General features: G+C 35.7%; 2 protein-coding genes across 3 annotated transcripts; both read right to left on the reverse strand.

The window, feature by feature from the left end:
- Positions 1-3,409: 3,409 nt before the first annotated feature.
- On the reverse strand, positions 3,410-4,419 carry LOC125217041 (ETHYLENE INSENSITIVE 3-like 3 protein). 2 transcript variants are annotated; one of them, XM_048118863.1, is made up of 2 exons: positions 4,352-4,419; positions 3,410-4,275 (listed from the first exon to the last, which is right to left on the reverse strand). In XM_048118863.1, exons 1-2 carry the CDS (start codon positions 4,375-4,377, stop codon positions 3,492-3,494), a joined length of 810 nt encoding a protein of 269 aa, XP_047974820.1. In that variant the 5' UTR covers positions 4,378-4,419; the 3' UTR covers positions 3,410-3,491. The 2 variants fall into 2 exon arrangements, with proteins under 2 accessions (XP_047974820.1, XP_047974821.1); XM_048118864.1 differs by having other exon boundaries at positions 3,410-4,272; positions 4,352-4,409.
- A 3,261-nt stretch (positions 4,420-7,680) lies between these two features.
- Positions 7,681-9,747, reverse strand: LOC125208868 (ETHYLENE INSENSITIVE 3-like 3 protein). Its single transcript, XM_048108362.1, has 2 exons — positions 9,473-9,747; positions 7,681-9,274 (listed from the first exon to the last, which is right to left on the reverse strand). Exons 1-2 carry the CDS (start codon positions 9,595-9,597, stop codon positions 8,068-8,070), a joined length of 1,332 nt encoding a protein of 443 aa, XP_047964319.1. The 5' UTR covers positions 9,598-9,747; the 3' UTR covers positions 7,681-8,067.
- Positions 9,748-10,591: the final 844 nt, after the last annotated feature.

The raw sequence follows: 10,591 nt of genomic DNA on the forward strand, positions 1-10,591 counted from the left end.
AGAGAGAGCCAAATATTCCACTGTGTGTTCTGATGTGGAATTACACTAGCATCTTCAGTTCTAAAATGATAAACTGTAGGGTTGAGTACCGTAGAGAAGATAGATGTTAGTGCACAAGGTCAAACACTGAATTCGAGGGGACGGATGAAAATCACGAAGATCAGTATCGATTGAGAATAATCTTTGCCGATTTGAAAATTTTGGAAAAATCGAATTATAACAATCTACTAAAAATAGCCTCATCTAGCTGGAATTTAAATATAAAATTAATAAAATATAAATAAAGTGAGTAAAGTATAATAATTACAAAATTGAAAAAACAAAACATACATTACGATATTATAATTAAAAAATACACAACTAATAAATACTTCCTCATACAATAAGAGTCACACGTTGATATTTTGGTTCGTCTCATAATAATAATAAGAATGACACTTCATTTTTTATCATAAATAGTTAGTAGGTCTCACATTCTACTAACTTATTTAATGCATATTTTATTATAAAATCAATATAAAAAATTAAATCTTATATTTCATTAATTTTTTCAACTCGCTACTCGTTACATTTCTTAAAATTCATGCCGATAATAAACGTGACTCCTATTGTGAGAGGGAAAAAGTATAAAAAGAAATAAAATTTAAAGAGTACCACTACACAATTGTACGGATATAAAAGTCCTATAGCATTTGATGCTTTTGAGGTAAATTGATTTTGTTGAATTAGCATTAATTATATTAAAGTTCGTTTTTTTTAATATCTACGGCGGGTTACATTATGGTTATTTAGAATCACTCTATTAGATATGATAATGTATGGTGAGCCTTTTGATATTCCTTAGGTTGTTCACATTGCTTCAGTATAGCTAGAAACAAGTTCTTCAAAAGTCATGTAATCTAGACCTGTCCCAAGTTTATCGAACCGGTGGTTAAAATCGAAACCGTAATCGTCGGTTACGGTTTCGAACCGAAACCATGAAAATTTACCTGAATCGAAACCGTTGATTTTTGAATTGTGGTTCGGTTCAGGTTCAAAAAGTTTTCGAATCGAAACCGTATCGGAACCGCCGGTTCCAAACCAGAACCATGAAAAACCACCGAAAAATCGTGAAACCAAGTCAGAACACAAAAAACCGTAAAAACCGCCGGTTCGGAACCAAAATCGAAACCGACGGTTTTGAAACCGTAACCGTAACCGCGAGACACCCTCGCGGTTCGGTTTCGCTTCGGCAATTTCAAAAATCAGAACCGGCGGTTCCGAATCGTAACCGCCGGTTTCGGCACCATGGACACCTCTAATGTAATCCATTGAGAAACTGACGTTCGAAGAGTCACAAGTTAAAATATTAAGATAAAAGATAATCAGGTCAGATGGGGTCTTTCAAGACTCGTTGCGACTCTGGATGAGTTAGGACGCGAGACCATTGGCTTGTAAAAGCTAAAGTGCGGGGCTACAGTTCCCATGATTCGGGTTGGCTTGATTCGATTTGGTGCGCAAAATTAATATCGTAGCTCAAAATAGCTTGGAAGATGTTCGCCAATTGTTTAAATACAAATGTGAGGTGAGTCCAAAAAACAACACAATTTTGTTGGCCAGCTCTGTAGTTGGATTGTAGAGCTCTTAACCAAAGTGGTGGTCGTATGTTTAATTCGTAAATTAAATATGAGAATATTTTACTGAGTATGACTATATAATCATAGCACGATTTCAAAACAAATTATGGATAAATGAGAGATGAGGGGAGTGATCAATTGCTAACTCATCATTTAATTGTTAACTACAATTAATTTAAAATCATATGATTTTAGAAAATGTGTGGTCTACAATTTGCCACGTGTGATTTTCGTTTTTATTAATTAAATCGAAAAAGATAAAAAAAAACTCCAAATTAGGGTTTTGGATGAAAATGTCAATATAGTGTTTCGAAAATATCAACACAATGCTTTGAGAATGTCAACACAATTTAGGATTGACATTGTATATGTTTTATATTGACATATTATCTTAGCTACATTGACATTAACCTGTGTACGAAAAATACGAAAATTCTAGATTTTTTTTTTTCAAATTTTGACGTCGGAACATATGCATGTAGTATATCGTTGAAATCCTTATAAAATTATCTTTAATTTGATATATGTTATATGAATTTAAAATTCTTGGGATTTCTTTTAAAAGTTAGTTATAACTAACTTGACATTAATACCCATATTGATATTTTTTTGAATTAATCCTATGGCCTTATTGACGTTTTTTTTTATCGTATTGACATTTCGTGGTTGATGATCTAGGCCTTTAATTTGAATATCTAATGTCTATTATTGAGTTATAGTTAATAATTAAGCATTGAGTTAACAATATATCACTCCCCTGAGAGATGATATGTTGAATTGAAGTTGTGGTTGCATATTTGCAATAAATCTATACAACCAAATTATTAATGAGTAAATAATGGAGGAGATCTTATTTTACTAATTGCAAATTTCCCTTGCCACTATGGGTGGCAAAATTGGTAGCGGTAATGGATAATTCTCATCTTGAACCAATACCCGGCGGGTATCGGATACTCGCTACCTGATGATAATGGGAAACTGGGTGGGATTGGGTAGTGTGTTTTAAAATTTTATGGGTAGCGAGCGCGGGTATATCCGTTAGTCGCGATAATACTCGATATTGTTAATATTAGCTATACCATCTTTTAATAATCCCTCCGTCCCACATTTGTAGTAGCATTTAGTTATGGTACGGATTTTAAGTAATTGGTGGAGTGTGTAATAAATGAAATGAGATGGTAGAGTGAGATGATGGAGTGTGTAATAAATGGAGTGAGATGATGGAGTGTGTAATAAATGAAATGAGTTGGTTGAAGGTGGGTCCCTCTTTGACTTTTTGATTTTTTATTTTTGTTTTGATTTATTATAATATAGATAATGGCATTTGAGTGTAATTTTAGTAAATAATGGGGTAAAATTTTATGTGCAAATATGGTAAATTCTAAATGTTACTCCAAATATGGGACGGACTTTTATGGCAAAATGTTACTACAAATCTAGAACGGAGGGAGTACTTTATAGAGTTCTTTTGAAACATTTTTATATTCCAACGACCATATAGTTGTAAACTCATTGGATCTAACTATAGAGTGGCCGCTCACTTTTATTATCAACTTATTCAAAGCTTACCATGAAAAGTACTACTAATACATTAAATTTGGGAACATTATCGTGGGTTTTCAAATTTTTGGGTCGGGTGCGGGTACCCGCAATGTCGGGTACGAGATACCCGACACGGGTATCGGATAATCCCAATTTATTGTGGGGCGGATATTGTGACAACAAATTTGGTGAAATCAGGTACGGGTACCCGACTTTTCGGGTGCGGATACTCACGGATAACCCGTTTCGCTACCCCTACTTGCGACTACCAACCCCATACACCGATTCCCATCATCTTTAGATGAAACAGATCCAATACCAGATGAACCATTCTCAGCTGCTTGGCTGCGAAATAAGAGCTTCCTCCATGCTCGCAACTCCCAACAATATCGAGCTCTCTTTAGTAGTGATCTTATCGTGTAAACACTTTGACTGCCTAATTAGTCTCCTAACCTTTGCAATATCCGGTGACATATGCTTTATCACAGCAGTTAGCACCCCAACTTTCCACATCTTCTTCAGATCTTGTGGCTTTTTATACGGAGGAGACACGCCCTTTGGTAAACTCAGTCTCGTCCACCATTCCTCATCCCCTGTCGGCCACCATGGTGGCGGAACGCCCTTCTCCAACGGATACTTCCGCTGAGGCGGATCACAGTGTTGCATCAGCGACGACAGAAGTGACCCCAACGTAGCATCTTGCAAGTCTTGAAGGGCACACTGCGAAGAGAGGCATTCGGCCTCATACTTGGCAATAGCCGCAGGGCCATTTTCGTCGAACTTGACTTTCTCTTTCCACCATTCTCGTATGTTATCCGATGCGCCACTAACGGGCTTACCCTTCTCCGGGATGATGCCATACACAAAGCCGCGAGCCTTGCAGACAACCATGAGCTTGAGCATGTACTTTGAGATGCCACCTTGTGCTCGCGCCATCTTCTTCCGATTAGTCGAGGATACAGCCTTATGCTTCTGTCTTTCCAAGATCCTCTTCAGCCTCACACGATCCTTCCACATTCTCTTCTTCAATTCCTCTTCATCAATATCTTCATCACTCACATCTTTCTCCTCTATTAATCCCTCACCTCTTATCTCATCAATTTCAATATCCGAACTGCTGCAGAAAGCATCACAATCAACTAATTCAACGCATGATTTATTTCTCAAATATAAGTAAATTCAGAAAACCAGACCTCATATCAACTCCAGTATCCTCCATCACAGCCAGTCGAATCGGAAACCTCTTGAGAATTTGGCGGATCTTTGTGATAGGGGAAATGGCTGAATGATGGGGTGAAGTATAAAAACGCAACCAAAATTAATTAAAAATTTGAGAAAGGGACAAATCACGATGTGATAAACGAAATTAATGAATTTGGACCAAAGTTTATTGGGTTTGTATCGTAATTGGGTCGACTTGTTAAGAACAAGAAAATTTCGTGTTGGACTCAGGTTACCCGTTAAGAAATAATATTATAATATTATTAATTTTATTATTTTGAAATGATACTCCTACTTTTTTAGTTAGGATTTCGTTGGTTTAATTATTTCTATGAATATGTTGATGTATTGTTCATAAGATAAGATTGTGTATAAGATTTTAGATTTTTAATCGGATTCTTATTGATCAAATTCAAAGTTTTATAATTTTTGTTAATCATGAGCAGCTGTTATCAGATTCTTACCGTGTTATCAGGTCGTGTTGTTATCGTGTCGTGTTGACCTAAGGTGGTTCGTTTCGTGTTCGAGGATAGCAGATCGGGTTCGTTTTGGGTTTGAGGTTTTTTGAGGTTTACTTAACAGCTCGTGTTTGTGTTTATCCTTGTTGGGTCGTGTCGTTAACGGGTTAACTCGATAACAACCCAACACGCACGGTTTACCGCTCCTAAATTTGTGGTGGACTAAGTTGAGTGTGTTTATGGTGTGGACTGTGGAGGGAGACAGAGAGGGCGAAATATTCCACTGAGTGTTCTGATGTGGAATTAAACTAGCATCTTTAGTTCTATAATGATAAACTGTAGGGTTGAGGCGTTGAGCACTGTAGAGATGATTAATGTTTTTGCGCTAGGTCAAACACTGATTCGAGGGGACAGATGAAAACTACGAAGATGAGATGAGTATTGTGAACTGAATTTTCATTATTTAATTTAGTTTTCTGAAAATATTGATTCAATTGAGAATAATCTTTGCCGATTGAAAAAATTGGAAAAATCGATTTATAACAATATACTAAAAATAGCCTTATCCAGCTCAAAATTATTAGTATAAAATTAATAAAGTATGACAAAAATATAAATAAAGTGAGTAAAGTGAGAAAATCACGAAGATGAGTATATATATTCAATGTGAACTAAATGTTCATTACTTGATTAAATTTATATTTCTGCACAATTTGATTAGATTGAGAATGAGTATTATATCATATTTTTATCACACATTAAAATTTGTGTTGTCTCAATATATATAATAATTTAAAAAGAAAAGGAAAAACAAAAAAAATGAACACATAATAATAAATACACTAAAACTATAAAAAGAAAAAAAAAATTATAGAATACCACCACACAAGTGTATAAGGACTAAAGACATAATAGTCATAGTATAGCATTTGATGCTTTTGAGGCGAAATGATTATGTTGAATTAGCATTTAATTCACGATTTAGAGTCTCATCTTGATTCGGGGCGGATTTTAAGAAACACCCCTTTAATCCCATATAAATAGAGATAATTTCCTTTTTCTATCCGTCCTATAAAAATAGCTCAATTCTATTTATGAAATATTTTCCTCAACTCATTACTCATAAACCTTAATTCATTTACCACTTATATCAATAAGATCCACCATTAAACGCTAATAATTATGTGGGTCATATTATCTACTAATATTATTTTAGCTACTCTTCTCACCATCTCTCTCTTACTTTACCAACTATATATGCATTATTTCCTATGTCGTCCCAAATGTCTCTATTTTTATGGGACGGAGGAATAGTATAAAAGAGAGTGGATTGAAAAAGTTGGCGTAATATAGATCCTACTTTTATATCAATTAGTTTTATAATAAAGTGTGAATGTAATTAGTTTGTGAAAAGTGAGGTCAATTTAATAAAAATGGAAAAAAGTAAATATGGACGAACCGAAATGCCAAATGTGAACAAAGAAAGTGTTAAACTTTACTTATTTTTTATTTGTGTGGGCTAATCATATTATAGTAATTTAGCATCACTTTATTAGATAAGATAAATACAATGAGCCTTTGGATACTCCCCAGGTGCTCATAGGTTGCTCATATTGCTCTAAGAATTGCAGTCCAACGAGAAATGAGTGTTTGAAAAGTTGCACTGTCCAATGAAAAATAAGCATTTGACGAGTCACAAGTTAAAATATTAACAAAAGGATAAGTGGTCAGGTTGGGGTCTTTGAAGGCTACGTATTTATCAAGTGCTCGGTAAGTTTACCATAAATAACAATCATTAATATTAATAAATTAATCTCACCGTCTTGATTAGACTACATGGGTTTCCAATTCTAAGAGCATCCACAATAGCGGCTAGCCGATTCGCGTGCGCTAGCCGCCATTGTGGCGTACCGATCGGCCAGCGCCCATTTTCATTTTTTTTTTAATTTTTTTTTGAAAACCTATATATACGCGATTTTAGTATCATTTTCGTTTGCACCACTTGTTTTAACGAGTTTTCTCTCTCTCTAAATTTCTGTACAAGAGCAACATTGAGCGATGGACAACAACAACGAGTTCAGTTCGGCGACGAGCGGCTCTCATACTCCCATGGTACCCGCGGGATCTGGATGGGCCTCAGATATTCAAGTATGGATACGATGGATGATTATAATCTGCCTATTCTACTGCAAATGGAATGATTGATTTTTGGGCAAGGAAACGTCTTGCACTGATTAAACCCCTCTCACTTCTTTCTCTCTTTTTTTGTTTGCATTCATATACTCCATTAATCAATCACAATTATGTACTAATAGTATTAATAGGTGTTACTTAAAGCTTAATTACGTATCATGACTATTCTTACAAAACATAATACTGTTGAAAAGTAAAATACGAAAAATAAAATTTAAGAACTCTTGAAAACTACATTGTGATTGATTTGAATTGTTTGAGATACATTGTACATTCCTATTTATAGGACTAGAGAAATAAATGTGTCTAGGGACTTATGAAGATTGGTCTCTACCATAATAATAATAATATATTCCCTTGAGAATTGAGACGCTAAGGCTCTTTCCCACAATCTTGAGACTCTCAAATTATTTATTTCCAACAAATATTGTTTGTACTTAATATCAATATACTTTTACAAATTTAGTCAACATGCTAAATAAACTCATTGGATTTAAATCAATATAAATTTGGACTTACATGTTCAACAAGTACTCATATAAATCGAAGAAAGGTGTATTAGTAACACTAGTACTCCATAATTGTAACTAATGAAATGAATGCACACAACAAAAAAGAAAGAAGTGAGAGGGAGTTGATCAGCCTTATCATGAAGTGAAACGTCTGATCGTTTATTTGAACGCTTTTTTTGCCTATATAAATCATGTTTTGGTGATCCACAATACATATCCAGGAACAATGCAGGACATCTCAGAGAGGTGTGGTACAAAGATAGATAAGATGAATGCGTTAATCACAAAAGAGCGAGCTTGTAACGGTGAGGATCGCAAAGAACTAGTCAAGGTCACAACACTCTTGATGCATCAAATCACGAGCATACAGAGACGAGGAAGTCTTTGCTTGTTCAAGTTAAAGCTTGTGGCTGATTCTGTTTGAACATCTTTATTACATGACTTCATTTTGTTATAGGCTGAACAACTGACTCAGCTACCTCTATTTTCTCTCCTGTTTTATTCAAACCATACCTTCACATTCCCTCAAAAGAAGCATACAAAACACGCAAGCAAGCCTGCAGAACAAAGCACTAAGCAACAAATGGAAAGGTAGTTTAAGTAAGCTTGTGTTTCCAACGCTGGCTGGCTCTCAACGGCCGCAAATCCATTAAACTGGGCGTTGTCATTATGTACACGAATCACAAGTACCTCATGAACATCGTGTTGATTTTTGTCTAGAGGAGCATCCTGAAGGTTCTCAGTGCTTGATTTTGGGAATTTTATTTTCCTTGGGCAGCCAAAGACATGCTTTTTATTTTTGACTAATTTTCCATCCGCACGAACTTGAGTCTCAACAGGTACTAAATCCATACACTGATTCCCATCATCTTTAGATGAAACAGATCCAATACCAGATGAACCATTCTCGCTGCTTGGCTGCGAAATAAGAGCTTCCTCCATGCTCAGAACTCCCAACAATATCGAGCTCTCTTTAGCAGTGATCTTATCGTGTAAACACTTCGACTGCCTAATTAGTCTCCTAACCTTTGCAATATCCGGTGACATATGCTTTATCACAGCAGTTAGCACCCCAACTTTCCACATCTTCTTCAGATCATGTGGCTTTTTATACGGAGGAGTCACGCCCTTTGGTAAACTCAGTCTCGCCCACCATTCCTCATCCCCTGTCGGCCACCATGGTGGCGGAACGCCCTTCTCCAACGAATACTTCCGCTGAGGCGGATCACAGTGTTGCATCAACGACGACAGAAGTAACCCCAACGTAGCATCTTGCAAGTCTTGAAGAAGGACACTCTGCGAATCCCCCTTATCCTCTCTAGAGAGGCAATCAACCTCATATTTGGCAATAGCCGCAGGGCCATTTCTGTCGAACTTCACTTTCTCCTTCCACCATTCTCGTATATTATCCGATGCGCCACTAACGGGCTTACCCTTCTCAGGGATGATGCCATACACAAAGCCGCGAGCCTTGCAGACATCCATGAGCTTTAGCATGTACTTCAAGATGCCATCTTGTGCACGCGCCATCTTCTTCCGACACGCCTGGTCTGTAGTCGAGGATACAGCCCTATGCTTCTCAGCAAGCTTCTGTCTTTCCTTGATCCTCTTCAGCCTCACACGATCCTTCCACATTCTCTTCTCCAATTCCTCTGCATCAATCTCTTCATCACTCACATCTTTCTCCTCTATTAATCCCTCACCTCTTATCCCATCAATTTCAATTTCCCAACTGTTGCACAAAGCATCACAATCAACTAATCAAACTCAATCAACAATTACAAGATTCTATGCTTATTTCCTGATCAAGTAAAACTAACTCCACTCAATATTTAGGGAAAAGCCAAATCCTTCTCACAAGCATAGAACATTCAAGACACCTAAAATGGTAGAAATTTCAATTTCAATAAGTAAATTCAGAAAACCAGACCTCATATCAACTCCAATATTCTCTGTCACAGCCATGTCGAATCGAAAACCCTCTTGAGAATTTGGCGGATCTTGCCAGAAGGGAAAGGGCTCAAGTTCAACGGGGACCGAGAATGTACCCATCATACACACGATTATTAATGCTCCTAATCCAGCTTCCACTCCTTTCTCGTAGCAGAATTACACTAGCATCTTCAATTCTAAAATGATAAACTGTAGGGTTGAGCACAGTAGATAAGATGGATGTTTGTGAGCAAGGTCAAACACTGAATTCGAGGGACAGATGAAAATCACGAAGACACCTAAGAAAAATTACGAGTTTTCTTATTTGACCATATTCTGTTTTCGGCTAAATTTTGATTCCATTGAGAATGATGTTTTCCAATTTGAAAAATTCGATATAATTTTTCTTAATTTGAAAAAATTGGAAAAAATCGAATTATAATATTTTTATGAATATAATACTCCCTTGTCCCGCTTTACCAGTTCCGGTTACTTTTGTGTACCCGTTTTATAAAAATGATAATAAATAGTTAAAGTGGAGAAATAGTCTAGTAAGATAGAGGATAATCTACATTTTTACAACTAAATTATTGTTAATTGACATAATACCTTAATTGATTTTTTTTTTCACTGTATTGATACTCGGACTTATATGATCTTGGCCCTTGATTTAATAATATAATGTGTATTATTTAGTTGTAGTAGTTAACAATTTAAGGGTAAGTTAGCAATATAACATGCTCCTTATGCCATAATTGTAAATTTTGGGTTGGGTTTTTTTATTAGGTTTTCAAATTTATGAATTTTCAAATTATTTGAGTTTAGAGATGTCACACCCCAACTCATATGAGTGACTTATGCACTTACCAAAAATAAATTCAATTATATTGAATCGTCAGAACAATAAATATATTCTTTATAACACACTTAATATCTCTGTAGTAAAAATGACAATATAATATGATAATATGCAAAATAATGCATGTTCGGGTTAGGGATGTCACAATTCTTCCCCTCTTTAAGAATTTTGTCTGCAAAATTCATTTCTTTATAATTTGACCTACTCAATTAAATTGTTAACCCGTAAACAAATGTGGATAGTTCTTTCTCATCTTTT

The sequence above is a fragment of the Salvia hispanica genome, chromosome 3 (genome assembly GCF_023119035.1).
Source record: "Salvia hispanica cultivar TCC Black 2014 chromosome 3, UniMelb_Shisp_WGS_1.0, whole genome shotgun sequence".
NCBI classification, from domain to species: domain Eukaryota; kingdom Viridiplantae; phylum Streptophyta; class Magnoliopsida; order Lamiales; family Lamiaceae; genus Salvia; species Salvia hispanica.

Excerpts from the sequence above, each read along its gene's own strand:
- LOC125217041 (XM_048118863.1), bottom strand. The coding sequence starts at position 4,377 with ATGGAGGATACTGGAGTTGATATGAG. Across the intron at positions 4,276-4,351 it reads GATACTGGAGTTGATATGAG|CAGTTCGGATATTGAAATTG; the intron begins GTCTGGTTTTCT and ends TGCTTTCTGCAG.
- LOC125208868 (XM_048108362.1), bottom strand. The coding sequence starts at position 9,597 with ATGATGGGTACATTCTCGGTCCCCGTTGAACTTGAGCCCTTTCCCTTC. Across the intron at positions 9,275-9,472 it reads AATATTGGAGTTGATATGAG|TTGGGAAATTGAAATTGATG; the intron begins GTCTGGTTTTCT and ends TTTGTGCAACAG.